Source organism: Asterias amurensis, chromosome 7, assembly GCF_032118995.1.
Source record: "Asterias amurensis chromosome 7, ASM3211899v1".
Classification (NCBI taxonomy): domain Eukaryota; kingdom Metazoa; phylum Echinodermata; class Asteroidea; order Forcipulatida; family Asteriidae; genus Asterias; species Asterias amurensis.
This window is the reverse complement of record NC_092654.1, coordinates 15,355,243-15,377,809: the sequence shown is the minus strand read 5'-3', so window position 1 is coordinate 15,377,809 and position 22,567 is coordinate 15,355,243. Positions and strand designations below refer to the sequence as shown.

Below are 22,567 nucleotides of genomic sequence, written 5' to 3'. Positions count from 1 at the left end.
GGACCTGGTTGTTACGCTCGGGTATTCTCCGATGGGCTGAACCGCTGTGGAGTTTAGTATTAAGAGAGGGTGCAACACTCCCCTCCAGAACAGCACAACCAACTTTTGCGAGCGACTCTGTCGCCAGAGGGCGCCATTGTAAATAGTGTGCCTTTTTTGGACGAGCGTGGGTCTTTTTAACTCTCGCCAAAGTCCCTTCGAATCCACACTTTTCGTAGAGTCTGTGGTCTCCTTCTGCATCCGATAAAGCATAGATTTCCTTCCTCAATGGATAAAGTAACGGTTAAATGGCTTGAAGGATGGATAGATTACGAGGAAGAGGTGTCAAGAACTCGAATAAAGACGCCCAACCCACTCAAGATCGGCATGGAGGTACAGGTTGTGTGCACGTTAAAGCAGCAGTACAATATCTATTCTGCAAAGATTCTCAAAATCACTCGTCATGGACGTAGTGATAGTGATGAGAGTACTTCTCACTGCCCAACCACTGCTCATTGCCCAACTAAAGGAGCCACTACTACTAATACTTCGACTACTTCGAGGAACGGACACTCAAACAGCATCCCAAACAAAAGTATGTTACAACAAACAACAAGGAAAGAATTGATTGGGCTATCTTTATCAATTCAATATCATCACAAAAATCACACTCACAGTATAATGTTATTCATAACTTTTATTGTGTATCCGAAAAATACACACAACAAAAAAGCCTGTGAAGTGTGAATTAAAAAAAGTGAGTACTGACTCTGAGTTGGTGATAAAGTTCATTACACTTACAGAGGCAATTGGCTTGCCTCTACTTCTAGAAACTAGGCCTAGGGGAGCCTTATAGTTTCTAGAAGTAGCTTGCCTCCATATGGCATTGCTGTTATTGTCCATGCGCCTTGGTCAAGTGCCAGGGTGTGCGGCCCCTTTGAAATGTACCAGATGTAAGTTGTGCCCTAAATTATAATAATACTTTACCAATTGAAGTACAGTACAAATTAATGTTAAGACTCATGACTCGTGTGTTAGTTGCGATAACGTACATGTAACCCTCCTGCCGACGGCTTCATCGGCAGGAGGGTTCAAAGGTTATCGCAACTACTCATGTGCAAGCTTCACATTGCAGGTGTGCGGTTTTTTTTAAAGCAATTCTCTCTCACTCAGTGGTTTCATAATAAGAAGATTAATGGAAGTAAACACATTTCTGGTATGCAAAAAACTATATTGAAGGTCTTGAAGGACATTATTGTAAAAATAGTAGAAATGAAATTTACTTGTATTTTTTACTTTGCAGAAGTATCAATAAAACGTCGCTTTGGTGATGGAAGTCTTCCTTCACATGGAGCTTCATCCAAAAAAGTAAAGCATCAAAGTTCATACGACCAAGTCAATGCTGTTCCAGACCAGGACCTTGTGATTGATGAAGGAATGCCTTCATCTAGTGAAACCAGCCAGCTTCATCCAAAACACCACAACAACAGTTCGACAGCTTCTAATCATTCAAATCAACCATCAATGACGACACAAATGACAAAGATCTTGACAGAGTTAAGACAGCTCTCCAAACAGGTTTCTGATCTTCAGGCTACTGTGTCGGCGCATTCATGTTCGTGTTTGGGTCGACGTGACGTCCGTTCTACCAAACCTGATCGAATCCCAAAGTGTGTAACTATGGGGGATGGTCAAGTGCAGATTGGTTCTAAAGAAACGGCTCTTCTCACACTAGATGAAAATGACTACTTCACTGTGTGGTATCAAGTCAACAATCCCAAAGATTTCATCGTGAAACTTTTACCAAAGGTATTTAGCACCGAACAGCTCAAGAGATCAAACTTTAATGGTGGACAAGTTTATAACGGAACGGATCACATCATGAAAGACAAGCTGAAAGATAAAGAGCCTTTCATTGCTTTAATGGCAGAAGCAGAGAAGGAGTTTCCAAATAGTATGACATCACCAGACTTTGAAAGACAACTGAGATACGCAGTCAATAACAAGTGCCGAAGATGAGGTTTAAACGCAGGCCTGGAACTACACGCAAGCCATGAGGCAATGGCTTCCGTTGCCCCTGGTCTTGGCTTTTGTGCCCCTTCAAAAGTTTCCCATTGACTCTCCAATGTAGGCACCCTTTGCATTGAAAAATGAAACTGGCCTTGCCCTTTCAAATATGAAATTAAAGTCTAATGATGAGTCTTTCTTTGCATTATAATTCATAAACTTTATATCTTGTTTTTGTAATAATGAAGTGTCTTACACGAAAGAGTTTTCAGGCCCCAAAAAAGGGTCACATCGGTGACATCTCACATTGTCTCATCCAGAATATTGATTGTAGTTTGTGTTCTTTTAAAACTCAATTTGCTTATTTCCACAATCTGAAAATCTATAGGCCTAGTGCCTGCCTAATTTTCTTGCTAACCTGTGAAATATGCTTGCGCTTAAAAGCAAACTTTTCTGCTATAGTAAGCACGGAAAATAAAAAGTGCTTCCAGTTGATAACTGCTATGAAATTGGCCCCTTGGTACACTGGGAGTTCAAGATGCAGTAAAACCCAAACCGAACGAAAACAGGCGCAACAAAATTAGTCCTTGAAAACCTGTGACATAAGATAATTTTTGAGAAGAGATTTGAATGTTGTGATACAGAGACAAGATTAAGTGGTAGAGAGTTCCAGATACCTGGTGCAGCTGAAGAAAATGACCTAATTGTGTTTGTGTACACTTTGATCGAGTGGTGAATGTAGTGTGCGCAACAAGCTTAAGTGTGAGGAGTTTGAATGGTGGTAATATTCTACCAATGGAAGGATTAGTTTTGCTAAACATTATTAACATAACATTTTTGTTTACATTGTTATTATTTACAATAATTTTATACAATCACAGCAGCATGTACAGTGGTCAAGACAGGGTCTTCTGGGTTTTGAAATAGCATACACACAGTAATGGTCAGACAAATGATATTTTATCTATTTATAACTTTAACAAACAAAAATTGTCTTTGAACTGAGCTCTTCCAAACATGTAGATGTTTAATTTGTATTTAAATATTGATAAAGTTTATAAGTTTACATCTTCCAATGTTGTAATTGTTTGGTTTAAATTATTGCATGGTGTTTGTAGCAATAACATTTTGAGTATGGTTTTGTTTTTCAGTTAAAATTCGCATTAACTGTTTATATCTTATTTTTTCCCAAAGGGTATTTTTGTTTAAATAGGGTGCCACCTGGGGCCAATTTCATAGAGCTTAAAGCCAAGTGTAAGCAAAACAACACTATTTGTTGTGTACTGGGCTCTTTCAGTCATGTCAGATGTTGAAATTGTATCTCAATAGGTCTATTGATTAAGTTTATATTTTTACATATTTACCAATAGTGTAAAGGTTTGGTTAAATTATTGTATTGGTGGTTACAGCGATAACATTAATTCAAGTATCGTTTTGTCAGTTAAAATTCACATTAATCTTAATTTTTCCCAAAGGGAATTTGTTTCTTTATATTCAAATAGGGTGCTTCCTGCCACCTGGGGCCAATTTTATTGAGCTAAAGTATTTAAGTGTAAGCACAACAAAATTATTCTTACCAGATTAAGGTTACCAGTCAAAATGTCATGTCACAAGAATTATCTCCGACTGGTATCCTGCACTTATTTTTGCTAAGCAGAAAATGTTTAAGCAATATTTCCTGCCTCAAGGCAGTGTATGAAATTGTGCCCAGGACAAGTCAGTATGAATTGAAATCATGATGCAACATTTTGAGATAATATTAAAGTATTACAACAATAAAAAGATGTACAGAGGTAAGATGTTTGTTTTTTCTCTTTCTCTAAAAGTTTATTTTCTCTTCAAATAATGTACAACTTTAAAACGAGAGAAATAATATATATACATTGTAGTTTCTTTCATAGTAAAGCACTGTACGGATGTGTAATATCAGGGCTTGAGTTGGGGGGGGGGTCCACAAGGGCTTGTGGACAAATGTTTACCAGAACTGTTTTTACAAGACCAGAATCCAAACGATTGAAATAAATTCCTTCTTATTTATTTGAAAATAAAAGACACTGTGAGAGAAGATTTATCTCATTTGTCATTAAAGGTCAATTACACTTTGTAGAATAGAATTGAAAGATATTTGATCAAATTCAATGCCAAAATTTGAGCACAACATAACACAGAGTGGGGTAGTATTATTCAAGTTAAAATAACAAGACCCATCGTCCAGTCATGAGTTAACTGGCCCGACACTAAAACTACCGGCCTCCAGTCCGGTGTAAAATTTGAGCCCTGAATATTCTTTTTATTAACCATCTCTTATGTCTGGAATCAACTCCTATTGACCATCAGGACAAAGGTCTGGAATCGAGGGTTACCAGGAATGAGAAACTTCAGACTTTCATCTGAATTCAGACTTTTTAAAGTATGCCTGGTAAACAAAAAATGATGTAGTTTTCTTCCAAAACATTTAGGAAAATCCACAGTTGTTCCAGGCGTTACAACCCTCTGCCGCAGTTTGTTTAAACAAAGTTTGCAGAACAACACGTCATCCAACGTGAATTGATTAAAATCCAAACCCAGAGTGCATTTACAGGCCTTGAAGGGGCAAAGCAATTTTCCTCTTATAAGGAGTACTCGGGGCCTGAATGCTTTGTTTTGAAAAGGGCAAGGGCACCAAAGCATTTTCTCCTTGGTAAGGGGCACCCGTATGAGAAAAAATGTAAATTGCCACGTACTGAAGCATTTCAAGGGCATGGAGGCAATCGCCTGAAAGAATCAGGCCTGGGAAAATTTCAAGTTGTACTGGACAGCAAAAGCACAGGGCATCACGGCAATTGCTGTGGGTGCGCAGTGGGTTATTTCAAAGCCTGCATTTATGTTGTTAACTGGAGACAGTTGTATAAGAACCAGCAGCCAGGAGTAAGTTCCGTCTTGTAAAGTGAAGATAGTGTACAGCTGTGGCCTTGGTTGGATAAGAACCAAGTAGCAACTTACTCTTTTCTGATCTGTATAGAGAAACAGAATAATAATAGGAAAAGTTAATAGAACTTACATGTATATAGCACCTTACATCTAAATAGTAAAGTGGCTTTTTATATAGCATGCATAGGCCTATCTGTCACTCATTGAAGCTCAAGCATAAAGCCCAAAGATCTTAACAGGGAATTAAATACTGGATTAAAAAAACTTTCTTGTTAACTTTTTGCCCAAATAAATAGTATTACTACATTAAAATAAAAATATTAATAATCAATTTTTATATAGTGCTTTATCACAGCCTGAAAGACGTCTCAAAGCGCTTCTTACATTATTACCCCTGGTCACTGGGTCTTAAATCATTCACATGAACCATCTCTGCCCTCACAGGTACCCATTTTACCCCCGGGTGAAGAGAAGCAATGGTTAACTGTCTTGCTCAAGGACACAAGTGTCATGACCGGGATTCAGACCCACATCCCAATGAACCACCAGAACTTGAGTCTGATGCTCTTGTCCGCTCGGCCACGACACCCCCATAAAAACATGGAATAAAGGTACACAAGCAAAGAACACGACAACAGAAAAACATTGTCAAAGAAACCTTCTCATCATGAAGTTATAGGTACACACAAAAATAAATGTTTACTTGTCATTGTTGATATCTATTCGGTAGACCTTACATGACAATAATAACAAAACAGTAAAGAAGATGATTAGATGATAAAGGCGTCGAAGGATGAAGATATAATAGAGCCTGCAACACATTTCAGGAAAAGAACAACTTAGACGAATATGTGTGGTCCAAAGGCCTTCTTTTCTAATGCTACTGACTATAAAATAAACAAATAAAATTATAAGGAAAAATTATACAAAATAAAAAATAAAATGTGAAATAGAAAAGAAATCAAATTATGCATAAACAATTCACAAAGTTACAAATTGTATGATGGCAAATTCCAACTGTACAAAGAATGATAATAGAGAGGGTATCGTCTCACACTCACTGCACTATACAACATGTAACATTTCAGCTTATTGGTATGGCTTTGAACAAAGAACAATGACCTAAGGATTAATGAACCAGCGCTCTACCAACTGAGCTATATCCATCCCTATGTTGGCAATTTCCCTATTAGTAAATATCTTTGTTCGGGGGTATCAGAACCAACTGTAAGCTGCCATGTAGCCAGGGATTACACCCTAATTTTTTAACAAACTGGGAAGCGGCAGCTTCTGGTTTATTACTTGATTTAGTTAAAAGTTTCTCAACAGGTTTTTATTTTGAAGATGTCTGAAAAGGTGTTCTTTGAAATACTCACTGTACTATATGAGGTGTTGTGGTCATATCTTCAGCCTCTACTTCTGTAGCTACTTTCTTAGCATCCCATAGCTTTATGCAGTGATCAATACCACCTGTAAACACAGATATAATCAATTCTCATCAACACCAAACACATACATTATTTACAATAAGTAAAACTAGTGAAAGAGGTTGTAACATTGATTCCAACACTTTACCAACAAGATTAACAATACGCTTCTGCACTCTATCTTATAAAGATAAATGACATAATATTGCATACATTTATACATACATACAACAGAGCATTTATAAAGTGCCTTTTCGACAAGATCAAAGCGCTATAAGTAAGCAAACCAATGGAACTAAACTACAACATATTACATTTGATACAAATAAGTTTTAAGAGATTTCTTGAACATTGGCAATTTCTAATGGATACTTGGAGGTTGTTCCATAATTGGGGTGAAATCAACATAGGTGACAGTCTGATTGTGAGCAGATAGGGAGTGATATGCTACATAGGGAGTGATATAAACCAACCTCGGTCAAGTGGTTAGACTGCAGGACTTGCAATCACAAGATTGTGGGTTCAAATCCCCAGCTAACTGCTGATTTCACAATGACTAGAATATTGCCGTCTAGTTAATGAATCACAATTTCTTGATATGTGTAAACCAACCTTTGAATGAGAGAGAATGGCTGTTGCCAGCTTTGTGTTTATATCCCTATGTGGAAGTTTGCCGCGTTCCTTTGATGTGGGAAGATCATTCAAACAAACAAACCAACCTGATGCGAGTACGCTACCATCCCTGCAGAATGCCAGAGCGTAGACAGTGTCTGTATGTTCAGTAAGTTCAGCTACTAGGTGACCATGTCTTAGCTCCCATATCAGAACTCTAGCATCGGCACCTCCTGAAGCAAGATAGTGACCATTAGGAGAGAAACACAGGATTTGTATCTGCCCCTGGAGAGAATAATAATTTACGCATTTATTTGTTGGTATTTATAAGTAAAATGAACATCAGCAGTAGCTGAAAGGGTCACTTAACATTGACACAAAATACAAACCCAGGTAAAAATACAAACACGTACTAAAGGGCCAAAAATATCAAAAGTAAAATATTTATAAAACTAATGAACAAACTATTACAACATTTGGGTAAAGTAGTGGAATGGTAAATTTCCTGTGTTTCCTTTACAGCACAAAAAATAGCTTTCCAGAATAAGGTTACCGTATTTTCCTGCGGATAAGACGCTCGGCGGACAAGGCGCAGGACGCTAAAATGTCCAAAAAAAATTCAAACGTCAGCAGACAAGGCGCACCGCCGCACAAGGCGCACGTTTAACCGCACACAAAAGAACACCTGGCGCCATCCGGTGTCGGTACATTGACACAAAGACGTAATTTGTTGCCTTTGAGAACCTACGTATACCGACCTTTATCCAATCAGCCAACGCTGTACATTGTATATTGTTAAAAACATAAAGTTCGGCCCAATCAGCGGGGAGAAACCATGGTCCACGCACCGTCTGAAGTTAATTTTATTTGCAACATGAACACAATGCCTCCCTGGACATCCGACGTCCCACAACGAGGATCTTTGCTGATACAGATACATTGCAACGACAGACGGACGTATCGTGTGTTTGTAGTAATGTATCGTAAGGCCGGGATGTCGCTGCATGCACACTGATATGCACATGTACACTGTGGATTGCGCTGCTCAATCTCGAGATTGCACAACAGATGTTGGAGACAATGTGGGCACCGTATTGAGCGATGTTCGCCGACGGGTTGCGCTACGCCCTCGCATTTGCGCTGCCTGGAAATGCGCCAAAATTCCCACGTGACTGTGCGGATCCCAAGCGCAAGCATGCTCAGACCATGCTCAGACATAGCCTGAACGTATAGATACGCAGTCAAATTCCATTGCGGACTTGAGAGCAGTGACTATTTGGGCATCTATGTCACTGCACGTTCAGTGTATCACTGGATCTAGCGGAGAAAGACACGTCGAGTCTTGTCTCAATGCGTTTATTGCTGGTTCGCGTAATTTTTACCAATAGAGGGCGTTTAACCTCACGCAATTACATTGTTCCAAAACTCCCTCTAGCGTTCAATGTTTCTTGTATTTATTGTCACACGCACAGTAACAACGACTATAGGCGTGATATCTGCTTTTGTGTTGCGTGATTAAATTTACAGACCTCGGAACAGTTGCGCTTTGGGGCTAATTTTCTGTGTCATTTTGAGAGATTTTCGAGTCTGAACTAGGACATCGTTGATTTTACAGGCAAGTTTCATGCAAGGGCAACCATGATTTTAACAACCGTTCCTACCCGAAGTTTTGAAGCAATAAAATAATTCAATAAAATAAAATGTGGTTTCTTCCCTATTTTTTTTGGGCTAGTGTTGTATTATTTTATTTGGCACTACAAACAAATACAAATCATATCCTAGTAAGATAATGCTACGTTCCCATAATAATTTTTAAAAGCAAACGTCTAAAAGGAGGCAATAAATATTCAGCCTAAAGCACACTTCAGAGATCGTTGTTCTCTACAATAAAAACCCTCAAAGTTTACCACACAAAAGCGGTTGGGTGAATGACGTTTGTATGAAGTTATTGACTGTCAATCGTTTTCGGAATGAATACCCGGCCACACAGAAAAACGTTTGTACGCTGCCGACGTCTGTTCCGAAAGCTAGACGCATTGCGGCATTATGGAATGAAAGCACGGTCATGGGGAATAAACATGTTGCAGCATTGTTGGAATAATTGGACCGTCTGGGGGATTGCGGCATTGTTCGAACGAAAATACGGTCTCAGTGTCTGAATAGCCTTGTTCGACCGCATTATTGAGTAAGGATTCTTCACACAAAGATCGTTGATTTGAATTGGACATGAAGGTATTTTTTATTTCACGCAGTGATCATAAAAAAAAAAAAAATCAATCGTCAGCAGACAAGGCGCACCGAAAGATAAGACGCATCGATGTTTTTGGGGTCTAAAAAGTCAGATAAGACGCGTCTTATCCGCAGGAAAATACGGTACAAGTAAAAAATACCATATCACATGTAACATTTGTGCTTGGTATCCTGCTCATTTCTGCTAAGCACAAACTTGTTAAGCAACATTATCTGCTGAAGCAGCGTTATGAAATTGGGCCCAGGACTCGAACGCACACTCTGCTTGTGTCTGGTTGACCAGGGCCCAATTTCATGGCTCTGCTTACCACCGAATTCTGCACTTACGATCACGATTCCCCGAATTTCTGCGCTAGCCTTGTAAGCGTAGAATGCCTAGTAACTTGGAATTCGCACGCGCAGAAGCCCAAATTCGCCGCTAACCCGTGAAATACGCTTGCCGTACGCACAGAATTCCCTGCTTCCGTAAGCGCCGATTCTGTGCTTATGGTAAGCAGAGCCATTATGGTAAGGCCCAGCCCTTTCGACCAGGGTACGCAAACAAAAAACACAATGAAACAAAATATATATTTGATCACATACAAAAATAAAATTAAGAAATGTGGCTTGTAACTTACCTTGTGTCCAGTCATGATTCGAACGCACTTTCCATTCTGTACGTCCCATAATCGAATAGTCCTATCGCTTGAACCAGTAGCAACGTAGTTGGAGTTGGGATGAAATTTAACACACTGAATCAAATCAAATAAAGTCAACTTAGCATTTTTAATTGACAGTCAATTCAATTTTAAAAACAAAAGCTTGATGGGTATGTCACTTCCAACTTCTACAAATATAATCAGAAATGTATGAAAAGTGCACACACAAAAAACTCACAATAATCATTAGTGTTAGTAAAAGTTTAACTGTAGTATTAAAGGAACACGTTGCCTTGGATCGGCGAGTTGGTCTATTAAAAACGTTTCAAACCGTTTGTTATGAAATGCATATGGTTAGAAAGATGTTTTAAAAGTAGAATATAATGATCCACACAAGTATCACTCGAAATTGCACGGTTTTCCTTTTACGTCGCGAACTATCACGGTCGGCCATTTATGGGAGTCAAAATTTTGACTCCCATAAATGGCCGACCGTGTTAGTCGACAGGGTAAAAGGAAAACCGTGCAATTTCGAGGCATGTTTGTGTGGATCATTGTATTCTACTTTTACAATATCTTTCTACCCATATGCATTTTATAATAAACGGTTAAAAACGCTTGTCAAAGACCAACTCGACCGATCCAAGGCAACGTGTTCCTTTAAAGGCAGTGGACACTATTGGTAATTACCCAAAATAATTGTTAGCATAAGGTTGGTAGTATAAAACATTGTGAGAAATGGCTCCCTCTGAAGTGGAGTAGTTTTCGAGAAAGAAGTAATTTTCCACGAATTTGATTTAGAACTTGAGGTCTCGAAATCAAGCTTCTACAAGCACACAACTTCGTGTGACGAGGGTATTTTTTCTTTCATTATTTTCTCGCAACTTTGATGACCGATTGAGCTCAAATTTTCACAGGTTTGTTATTTTAAGTAAGAAGACTTTCTCGATAACTTGGTAACTTCAGAGGGAGCCGTTTCTCACAATGTTTTATACTATCAACAGCTCCCCATTACTCGTTACCAAGTAAGGTTTAATACTAATAATTATTTTGAGTAAGTACATGTACCAATAGTGTTCACTGCCTTAAGAACATAATAAAATGTTAAGAGAGAGAGAGAGTGGTTTGAACAAGCGGAATGTGAACTTTAGATCAAGCTGCCAAACAATAAATTATCCCAAGTAATACACTTACATCTATATCTGAGAAGTGACCTGCAAGTAAACGGAGTGGTTGGTAGTTTTCTGTTGACCAAAGCCTTGCCGTCCTATCCTTACCACCAGACACAAAGTAATGACCATATGGGCTGGGGGAAAAAATCACAATCATTAAGTTTACAATAATCACTAATAACAAAATCAAAACATTAGGTTTTCAATCATCAGTAATGAAAAAATGTGTAGACTAAACAGTTTTAATAATAATAATAATAATAGTATTCAGTTTTTATATCGCGCTTTATGCACCATGTCTCAAATCGCTTCCGACATTATTACCCCCGGTCACTGGGCCATTTTATTCCTTAAACCATTTCAGCTCCCTGTGAGTATACAGCCTGTGCCGCCAAATATGTAGCACACTGAGCTAAACCAAACACAAGAACCATCTCTGCCCTCACAGGTACCCATTTACCCCGGGGTGGAGAGAAGCAATTATAGTAAAGTGTCTTGCTCAGGGACACAAGTGTCATGACAGGGATTCAAACCCACACTCTCTGCTGAACAGAAACACCAGAAATTGAGTTCCGTGCTTTTATCCGCTCGGCCATGACACCATGTTTGAGACAGACATGCAAAGACCATTATACATAACTTTAAACTATTAGAATCACCCGGTGTAGATTTTGCTTTGTAGATTTTGTTCATTTGGGAACTAGGTCTTGTTAGTCGTATGAGGCCTGAAATTACATGGAGGCCACTAAAGCCTCAGTAAGATGCTTTTGGTCTCGACCTTGGTGCCCCCCTTCATATCAAGAGTGTCCCATAGACTTCCAAAATTTGACAATGGAAGTGCCCTTTGCAAAATTAAAAAATGGCATTGCCCTTTCGAAGATGAAATTCCATGCCTGTCGTAATAATAATAATAATAACGAATTCTTATATAGCGCATTTCACAATAACCGTATCAATGCGCTTTACATTAGTGCCCTGGTCATAGGGCCAATAACATCCCTTTTAATGGTTCTCAGCTCCCTTGGGAGTGTACAACCTGGGCAACAGTTTATATCGCTCCAAAGGCTTTTTTCATTCACAATATCAACCTCTACCCTCGCAGGTACCCATTTATACCCCTGGGTGAAGAGAAGCAATTATAGTAAAGTATCTTGCTCAAGGACACAAGTGTCACGACCGGGATTCGAACCCACACTCCGGTGAATTCGCACCAGAACTTGAATTCGATGCTCTTAACCACATGGCCCACTGGAACAATTTTGGTTGTCAGAAGTGGGTCTAGGCATCTTGGTTTTCACAACTGTTAGTTTTTGTGTAAAATACTCACCCAAACTGGACGTCCCAGACGGGGTAGTTGTGTCCTTTATAACAGACTAGATTAGTAAATGTGTACATACTCCACACCCTGACAGTGCCATCTTCAGAGCCTGATACAATGTAGGTTCTATCAGGGCTAATACTAACTGAATAGACTGAACCGCTGTGACCGTGTAATGTACGACAATCTGATGATGTCCTGTACAAAGAAACAAACAAAACTCATGGATAAAAAAAACAATATCTGAATCTGAATTGTAGAGTTGGTTAAGCAGCCTAATGGAAAAATCACACAAACTAAGCTAAGAAGTATTTTCTGCTTAAAGGCACTGGACACTATTGATAATTACTCAAAAAAATTTTTATCATCATTACTTACTTGACATCGAGCAATAGAGAGCTGTTGACAGTATACAGCATTGTCAGATTGTGAGAAAAGGCTCCCTCTGAAGTAATGTAAATTATGAGAAATAGGTAATTTCTCACTCAAATATTAAGCGAATGCAGGCCTGAAGCCTTTTTTCGGCATCTGAAAGCACACAAATTTGTGCAACAAGGGTGTTTTTTCTTTCATTATTCTCTAGCAACTGCGATGACCAATTGACCCCAGATATTCACAGTTTTGTTGTTTTATGCCTATGTTGGGATACACCAAGTGAGAATACTGGTGTTTGACAATTACCAAAGGTGTCCAGCCGTCAATTTCACCAAACTCTTCCTTACTTAGGATTAATCCAAGGACTTGGGACGAGTTAAGTTTCGAATCCGAAGACATTAGGATTCATTGAACATGTTGAACCCTTCGTAAGTTAGGACGGGTAACTCTTCCTAACTCGAGATCCTAGCGTTTCATGAAATCGGCTGCAGTCCTCTTGGCCCTAATAACTATACACACAGCCTTATCAGTGTTCTGGTGCGATGGATAGTATACACACCTACCATCCATAATCCTCTCCATGATGTCATCAGCCTCCTTATCAATCAGAGCAAGATCACTACCAGACTTCATATTACGTAGTTTCCTCTGGGTCAATGCCCAGACGCGGATACAAGAATCAGCAAAACCAGCCACCATCAAATAAACCAATCAATAATCAATAATAATAACACACACCTATCATCCATAATCCTCTCCATGATGTCATCAGCCTCCTTATCAATTAGAGCAAGATCACTACCAGACTTCATATTACGTAGTTTCCTCTGGGTCAATGCCCAGACACGGATACAAGAATCAGCAAAACCAGCCACCATCAAATAAACCAATCAATAATCAATAATAATAATACACACCTATCATCCATAATCCTCTCCATGATGTCATCAGCCTCCTTGTCAATCAGAGCAAGATCACTACCAGACTTCATATTACGTAGTTTCCTCTGGGTCAATGCCCAGACACGGATACAAGAATCAGCAAAACCAGCCACCATCAGACTAGAGTCATCACTGATATCTACAGATATTAAACTGCAAACAAAAAAAGAATTGAGGATAAGTACAGGAAATCGGGCGGTACTTCTACTTTCATTTGGTGGATTGAGGTGACTTCTCAATATTAACTTCACTGCTGTGGAGTGAGTTCTTAATTGGACTCAACATTTGCTCTAGTCGGCATTGGTAGACTGAAGAGTGTGAGAGATATTGGCCTATATTTAATCTTACCCTTGGTACGCATTGAGGAACGTGTAGAAACAGATGGATGGCAAGCAGTCTGGGCCAAGTCTTATCCTTTTGGATAACTCCCTCAGAGCAATAGCACGGTCAATCTTGTCCGAGTCTTTCCTGATAACCAGCCAAAATAAATTATTAATGCACAAATAAAATACGGTTCTAAGCAAAAAAAAAGATCACATCTGGGGGCTTTTTCATGGAGCTGCTTACCAAGGTTTTAGCCAGGCTTTGGTAATAAAAATAAGCAACATTTGCAGGAAACTTAAAAGTGGGCAATAGTTGCAACATGTGTAGTGTTGAGTGTATGGGAGTGTATGGGTTTTACCAACTTAAAAAAAAATGTCTTGCACCAGGACTATACATGTAAAGGACCAAGCCATCTTCATTTTTGATATGTCTCGCAGACACAATTTCCATGACAGAAATTGTTTTACAGAAATCTTTAAGATCAAGCTCAACAGTCTCAACGAGTACAAGCTCGACAGTCTCAACAAGAACAAAGCACTTCTGGAAAATGTCAACTTACAAATCAAGAAGGGGGATTCTGTTGGCCGGTGGGGCATTTGGATCTGGTTTGTTCTTCTTGCTGGCGCTTGAATCTTTCTTAGGTCTCTTTCTCTGTTCATTCAAAAGAAATCAGCAATATATTTATAAAGAAAAATTACAAATTAAAGTAAAACAAAAACATTGAACCAACAGTCAAGGAGTTCCCATTTTGGTAAAATGAAAACCTCCAAAATTGCCCACTAGGTCAAGATGTTAAATAGTCACTGAAATCAACAAATAAAGCATTTCCATTCAACCTGCAACCTTCAAAAAATGTAAAAGCATCACTCCAACAATTGTAAAACTACCTAGCGATGGTAAGCCAAGTTTTAAAACTTTTTGTAAAAAGAAGTAAGTCAGAGGGGCAGTTAGGTTGGCTCAGTGGCGTGCCTTTCACCTCTGTGGACCCCAGTTTGAACCCGATTCAAAGCTTTGCATGTGGATTGGGTTTTTCAATCCCAACTTGACTGCCTGTGTTTTCCTCACAAGAATTTTCTTTCCACTTTTAAAAACTGAAACTTCTTCATTTTCTTCTTTATAAAAAGTTGGTGTGATATATTTCCATTAGGAGGCTTTGCCAAGTATAATAGTGAAATTCAGATTCAGAGAAAGTAAAGCTGAGTTTTCTTACCTTTGGTTTGTCTCCTTCCTCTCCTCCTTCGTCATCTTCTTCTATAGGAAGAGCGATCTCTGGTTCTTTCAGTAACCCGTAATAAACTCTTCCTTTATTGGCTTTGAAAAGAAACCAAAAATATATTGCATTTATTATTTTTATAACTTCCTCTCTCCTCCTTCGTCGTCTTCTTCTATAGGAAGAGCGATCTCTAATTCTTTCAGTAAGCCATAATAAACCCTTCCTTTATTGGCTGAGAAAAGAAACCCAAAATACATTGCATATTATATTATTATCACAACTTTCTCCTCTCCTCCTTCATCGTCTTCTTCTATAGGAAGAGTGATCTCGGGTTCTTTCAGCAACCCGGAATAAACGCTTCCTTTATTGGCTGAGAAAAGAAGCCCAAAATACATTGCATATATTATTATCATAACTTTCTGGTAGCAAAATCAAGGAATGCTCAAAGGTGCCTTGAGTGCAACCCAAACCAGGACTTGAATTTGACATTGAACCACCCGGCCGTCCCGAGGCCTGTAATTTTAAACAATATTTAGATAACTGGTACTGGAAGTGTCATGGCCGAGCGGTTAAGAGCACCGAATTCAAACTCTGGTGTTTCTGATCAGCAGAGTGTGGGTTCGAATCCCCAGCCGTGACACTTGTGTCCTTAAGCAAGACACTTCACCATTGCTTCGTCCTTCGGATGGGACGTTAAACCGTTGGTCCCATGTGTTATGTAACGCATGTAAAAGAACCCAGTGCACTTATCGAAAAGAGAAGGGGTTCGCCCCGGTGTTCCTGGTCCGATCGGCAGCAAATTGCGCCACAGCACCTTGTAAAACATTACATGGTGCTATAAGAATTAGGTCTCATAATTCAAAAACAGTCCCACATCTTGCAGGAAATACTGTGTTACAGCGCCAGGAGCGTCACTGAGTGACGGACATGTGCGCTATATAAGAAGCCACAATTATTATTATTTTTATTACTACTGAAACCAGCTGACCTCGAAGATTAGGTTACTGATTACAAACTACAAAGCAGTTATTAATTAATGCCACTCGGATGCAACACCCCTGAATTAAATAATGAGCTGCGATGAATGTAGAAATGGAATGTGTTAGATAATAAATCTACTTGGAGAATATTCAAGTCAAGTAAATTCTTCAGCTAGGGGACCTGTGTTGTGTGCTCCTTTCACATGTTTACAAAATAGACTTTATGTAAATAACACAGACATGAATCTTACCATCTCTTCTAGCTTCTCCAACCATGCCTCCTGCAGTAGCCTCTATTTGCTGCTTGTTCCGAGGAACTCCATCAAAAACTGTCAATTCAAATCCAAACAACTTTATTACAAACACGAAAGAAAATTTTAATAAAAAAAAAAAAAAATTGAAAAATGAAACAGCCTATTTGCTGATTTTGATGATAATAATAACAATTAATAATTTATTGCATTTCTTGTGCGCCATTTCCATCCGAGGATGTTCAAAGGCGCAAAATGGATGTTCCGCAACTGGAACACAATCTGCCATCACTGACACACTCCTTCAATCCTTTCAGCGTGAGTTTTACTATTGCACCTGCGGCAAAAATTATGCAGCAATGCATCTTGGGAATTAAACATTTGTCGCGACTAATTTCAAAGTCGCGACTATTTGAGGCGCGACTAGTAGTAAATTTCACTAGTCGCCCAGGCCTACAACTTCCTACAAGTTTATGACATTCTTGAAGCCTCGTTGTACTTACCATCAATAAAGAGATGTTCCTCTACTATAATGAGTACCATAGTAATCTGTTTATCATTCAGTTGTTTCTTCAATGTTTGGTAGGAGTTTCTACACATCCGAATCACGTACTTACTGGTCCTGGTCAGAGATACAAAAGAAAGGTTGTCAAAACCTACACTTGTGAGAAAAAAAAGAATTAGCTGCTGCAATCAGCTTATCAATCGAAAGGAAATTAAAGTAGTTAATGGCATGACGTTTGACCCGAGTCTGTCGCGAAGGCTAACATTAGCCTTCAAGTCTTTTAGCTTTCGAAAAGCTCTACTAGGGTCAAAATGTCAGGCTATTAAAGTCACCTGGAAATAGATTTTTTTTTCTTTCAAACATAAGAGTATATGCTTACGAACAATAAAACAATTTTTTTAGTAATTGTTTGTCATGATTTATATGTTTAAAAAATATATAAAGTTGTTTGGGGGGCTGACTCCGCCTACCCTTTTTGTGACGTCAATCGAGGCAGACTTTGCCTGCAATGCGTATAGTAAACACACGTGCAAAGTACATGTACGTCCAAGTCGTGAGTTGGTACGTTTCAAAAAGTGTTTTTCTGCATTCAGCAGCAATACACCTGGTCGGCATTGCCGGAAAAAACAAAAAAATCTCTTTTTGAAACGTACAAACTCACGACTTGGTCCGTGCATGTACTTTGCAATTGTGTTTACTCTACACATTACAGGCAAGGTATGCCTCGATTGACATCACAAACAGCGCCCTCTTGGGTCGGGGTCTAATCTTAAATTTGTAAATAACATAAGAACTGATTTTTTAAAACCTTAGTTAACTGTTTATTCACATTCCACTCATCAAAACACATATATTAGTGACAAAAGCTTTATTTTGAAAAAATACCACTTCCAGGTGACTTTAAATATTTTTTGCAAAAAAAAAAGACAAGGGGCAGAAGCCGAACTGTGAAGGTCTGGTACCTGTAATTCATCATGAGTTCATTGTGTATCATATGCTCTTTCTTGGCTACAGTTGCAAGTTGAGTCAGATCTTCTTGATGATGTTCCTCCTGGTCCTCACCGAAGGCAGCAAAGAATTTCTTGGCTAAATTGAAAAACACAAGATGACGATACTGAGAAAGTATAGGCCAAATCAAAGTAACCTCTATCCTAGGCTCCGTTATGATACTACAGGCCTGTATGCTTCGTTATTGAAAGGGGAAGGGCACCAAGGCATTTTCTCCTATGAGGGCATCCTATGAGGAAATTGAAAATTTCTACATTGCTTATTTCATTACAAGGGCACCAAGGCAATGACCAAGAGCATGGAGGTAATCGCCTTTGTTGCCTCCGTTAAGTATTTAATTTTATTTTAATTCTTCGGACAAAAAAAACAAAAACAAAAAACAAGCACAGGCCGTCCAGGGAAGAGCAAAAGTTAAAAAAACTGTCATCAAAAAGATGTGCCCTCCCAGACCTAGCTCATAAAAAGTACACATTTATACTATACATTAAACACTCTAAAATTGCAGTAAAAATTTAAACAAAAGATGGCAAGTAAAAAGGAATCAGCACCGATAACAAACTTAAAAGTTTATTTTGTTATTTGTTATATTTTATTTATTTATTTATCTTACAGGTTCAAGTATCATAAAAAAACAGATTTTGTTTTTGTTGTCTTCATGTTTGTGCACACAAACTAACTTGAATAAATGTAACCTTCTAAGAACCAATTGATGTTGTTATTTTCCTCAAAAAGCTGTAACCAACCTGAGCAATTACAAAATAGTAAACTTCAGTTAAACTTCAAGAATTCAGACACAGTGGGCCTACAATATGCACAATGGCTAAATGCGTCTATGCAACAAAATCTACACACAGTAGAAGTCAACAGTGTTGTTTCATCACCCACCTTGGTTTTCATGGCCATTGTAGACAAGCTCCAAATACATATGAACGAAGACAGGATACAAGACCTGGGAAAGTTCACTCTGTGGTTGAAGCATAGATATAAAAATGTATGAAAAACATATGAAAATACATACATGGAAACTAGAGAATCAACGTAAATGATTACATATTGACATTTCTGGGGTGACTTCAGTTTTTCCCATGCTGGCCGTACTCTCTGGAACAGTCTCCTACTTCCCCTTCATCAAGCCTCATCAGCCAGTTCTTTCAAACATTACTCATAACCTATTTGCTCACACTTTAAAGGAACACATTGGATCGGTCGAGTTGGTCATTCTAAAACGTTTGCAACCGTTTGTTATAAAATGCATATGAGTAGAAAGATGTTGCAAAAGTAGAATACAAAGTTCCACGCTCGTAAATTTTGTAGCAAGGGACCCTGGCTACATTTTGGCCGTGTGAAAAGGGCTTTAGTGTGTGCCCGGTAGCGCTCGGCTTGGCCTGCACGTTCTTGTCATAGAGAGACCGGCTTTGGCGGGACTTTCTTTGGCTCAATGCTGCAGGTCTGGTTGTGGTTTCCCTCCTCTGATTTCTTCCCATTGTTGTTGTTTTAAAATGGTGTTATTGATATTGTTTGTTTAGCATTCACTGGATATGTAAATGTATTGTTGTGTTTACATTGTCTCTGCTGCGCCTTGAACATCTGTAAAGATTGATTTGGCCTGGCAGGTCTGGTTGTGGTTTCCCTCCTCTGATTTCTTCCCATTGTTGTTGTTTTAAAATGGTGTTATTGATATTGTTTGTTTAGCATTCACTGGATATGTACATGTATTGTTGTGTTTACATTGTCTCTGCTGCGCCTTGAACATCTGTAAAGATTGATTTGGCGCATACAAATACCTACTATTATTATTATTATTATCCACACAAACATGCTTCGAAATTGCACGGTTTTTGTTTTTCATCGACAACTAACATGGTCGGCCACTTATGGGAGTGAACTTTTTGATCACTTAAAGTTATTAGTAAAATATAATGTACTAAAAACGTGGGTTTTGGGGGCAGGGAGAAGACGAGGGGATTTGAATGTGGTTTTGAGATCATCTGGACTTATGAACATTTCAAATAATATGTACGCATTTCTTTAATTTACTTCTATAGGTTGTTTAAGCTTACCTTGCTGGAGTCAAGTGAGGATTCTACAAGGTTCTGTAAACCGCGGTAAAATTCTTCATATAGGCAAGGATCCCCGTCGCTGTAAATCAAATAAGATTAACAAAAAAGTTAAACTGGTGCAAAATTCTTCATACAAATGTAGGCATGCAAACTGAACTTCGCTCTTGAAGGTGGACAGAACTTTTCCTCTGGTAAGGGGCACTCTATGGAGTAAAATGTCAATTTGTACACAATGTAGGAACTTTGCAAAGTGCACCACAGCAAAAGTACAGCAGCAATTCATGTGGGTGTCAGGGGTTAATTTGAGGCCTGAGCATGGATAACTCCAATCACTGAAAAAATCAAGCAAGATTAACAATAACAATTCAGCCAGATTTAAAAGTGAATATTTTTACATTACAATCTTAGGCTACCCTCCCCCATCCCCCACTGCAAAAAAAATCCATAATATTATAATGACAAACAATTGTTAACAGAAGTTTTTAAAAATTTACAAACTACGAAAAATTTGCAAAAGAAACAGTTTCACATTGTCTACAATTGTGGAATTATTTGGCTTTTTAACATAAGGGCATTATGGATGGGAATAAAAGAGTAGTGACTCGTTCTTAAACGGCCGTTTAAAACCTTGCAGGGTCGTGGTCGTGTGATACAGGCTCGAGCCATTTTTAAACGGCTGTTTAAGAACTCGTCACCTACTCTTTTATTCCCTTAATAATAGATCTATGTTTGGTGTCTTCACACACAGGCCAACAAAAGTCATAGGTACATGGGGTACATATTTCCAATTTAAAAGCAAACAATCTTTGATCATCAGATGGCACAATTGATGTTATAAACTTGTTTATAAATTTATAAATTTAAAGAGTTTGAGCTAATAGAATTACCTGTTATAGGCGGATAAAACTGAGGAGACATCTTGATCAGTACTGGTACCCACTCCTTCATCGGTATCCTCTACGTTAGCTTCCTTCTTGAGTAACTCCTCAGTTTCCTGGTGGCTCAACAAAGAAGACAAACAATGACACAATTGTCTAGAGGCCTGGAATTTCATCTTTGAAAGGGTAAGGCCATTTTCATTTTTAAAAAGGGCATTTTCTTTGGAGAATATTAAAGTTAATGGGAAACTTTTGAGGGGTCACAAGGCAAAGACTGGGGGGACAGAGACCATGGCTTCTGTAATGTAACATGCCCTGCATGTAACTCTAGGCCTGGATTCCTTATTGTCATACGAAACTCAGACACATGTTCTTATTCAAAAATTATGCCACCACTGTTTCACTCACTTTAAAAGCAATACATTATATGCATTGCTTTTGGTGATTAATGAGTGAACAAGTGTTGGCGGAATTAACAGAAATTTCTCTAAAATTATTGTGTTCGAACACTCTACTGCCCTTCGTAAAGTTAAACTGATTTACGTAATATACGAGTTAAAATGCCAATGATAAAGCCACTGACTCATGTTTTGTTTTTGTGTTTTTTCCAAAGCAGCTGGTTGGCCGAATATGAACTAAATTAAATGAAACTATAATTTTTAAAATTTGAATGATTTTATCGCTATTTCTCACTATTTTTCTGCACAATGAAATTGGGCTGTGCAACAAGCTAGCTATGGTTGGGTAACAGTAAACCTGATCCAAAGACATGCAATTCGGTCCCACGTCAATTCGGCAGTCTGAGGTCAATACAGCAGTCCGACAACAACTCGGTCCCGAAGTTGACTGTTGTCGGTTGACTGCGTTAGTGGTTTGGATTCGGACCGAGTTGCTGGATCCATTTGACTTCGGACTGAGTTGACTCATATATTAAGCCTAGCTATGCACACATAGTTTTGTTTCATGTTTGTTTTTAACTTTGAAACTCATCTTCACAAGTCAAGGATTCCTGAATCATTCCTAGCATTCGGCCACAAAAGTGGAAGCTAAATTTCATATAATACTAATAGCTGAACTGAACAGAGACTGCTTTTTTGGCAGAACATAGGCCTACTGCTGAAATCATAAATCCCTAATTAGCAATAATGAGCAGGATACCAGCCACAAATTGTACATTGATGCATTTTGGCTGGTGTAAATGTGTAAAGAAAAGTTTATTCTGGTTAGCTAGCAATACATGTCAAGATATTTGATAATTCTGTTTTGTTTATTTTTTTTTTGCGTTCAAGAAAGGGCAGCTCAATTGGGCCCTGTGGTGTCGTTGTGTTTGTCCAACTTGGGTTATGTCCTGCAAAAGATTGTTAAGAAACTAGGGAAATATTTACCGCTAAGTTGTTTTTTCGTAAAAACTGTAGAACGGCTGCTAGAGTTTGTTTGTCCATTGCGAAGTCAAAACGGCGGTTTTTGGTGCTTCTCCGATGCACACAAACGATAAGTATCCTCACTACAACAATTCCCGGTTGTGCTACAATCAACTTCCACAAGTGCTTCCCTTACTTCATTTCTTAGTTTAACCGCCAATAGGCCTAAATAAAATGTATAAAATCAACCTCTGTAAAAGAAATAACTTCAGTGGAAATGTCGTTGGGATGTACATAAACGAAAAATGGCAAAATAAAGGGATTGACAATTTTACTACCCAATCATAATACTGGATGG

The 22,567-nt window shown here is 38.5% G+C and overlaps 2 protein-coding genes across 2 annotated transcripts; one reads left to right on the top strand and one right to left on the bottom strand.

The window, feature by feature from the left end:
- The first annotated feature begins 157 nt into the window (after positions 1–157).
- Positions 158–3,449, top strand: LOC139939450 (uncharacterized). Its single transcript, XM_071935379.1, has 2 exons — positions 158–574; positions 1,283–3,449. The coding sequence occupies exons 1-2, from the start codon at positions 268–270 to the stop codon at positions 1,996–1,998; spliced, it is 1,023 nt and encodes a 340-aa protein (XP_071791480.1). The 5' UTR covers positions 158–267; the 3' UTR covers positions 1,999–3,449.
- Positions 3,450–3,593: 144 nt separating this feature from the next.
- Positions 3,594–22,545, bottom strand: LOC139939448 (transcription initiation factor TFIID subunit 5-like). The gene is made up of 17 exons (XM_071935378.1): positions 22,234–22,545; positions 20,858–20,964; positions 19,971–20,049; positions 18,796–18,874; positions 17,865–17,988; positions 16,901–17,019; positions 16,398–16,475; positions 15,164–15,264; positions 14,513–14,604; positions 13,978–14,097; positions 13,606–13,782; positions 12,323–12,511; positions 11,018–11,129; positions 9,803–9,916; positions 7,043–7,220; positions 6,273–6,366; positions 3,594–4,979 (listed from the first exon to the last, which is right to left on the bottom strand). Exons 1-17 carry the CDS (start codon positions 22,288–22,290, stop codon positions 4,856–4,858), a joined length of 1,944 nt encoding a protein of 647 aa, XP_071791479.1. The 5' UTR covers positions 22,291–22,545; the 3' UTR covers positions 3,594–4,855.
- Positions 22,546–22,567: the final 22 nt, after the last annotated feature.

Bases quoted from the DNA above. Each gene is read 5' to 3' on its own strand.
- LOC139939450 (XM_071935379.1), top strand. From the start codon at position 268: ATGGATAAAGTAACGGTTAAATGGCTTGAAGGATGGATAGATTACGAG. The intron at 575-1,282 runs GTATGTTACAAC...TTTACTTTGCAG, and splicing joins AAACAGCATCCCAAACAAAA to AAGTATCAATAAAACGTCGC.
- LOC139939448 (XM_071935378.1), bottom strand. From the start codon at position 22,290: ATGGACAAACAAACTCTAGCAGCCGTTCTACAGTTTTTACGAAAAAAC. The intron at 20,050-20,857 runs GTAATTCTATTA...TTTGATTTACAG, and splicing joins GTTTTATCCGCCTATAACAG to CGACGGGGATCCTTGCCTAT. The intron at 6,367-7,042 runs GTTGGTTTGTTT...CTGTGTTTACAG, and splicing joins TGGTAGCGTACTCGCATCAG to GTGGTATTGATCACTGCATA.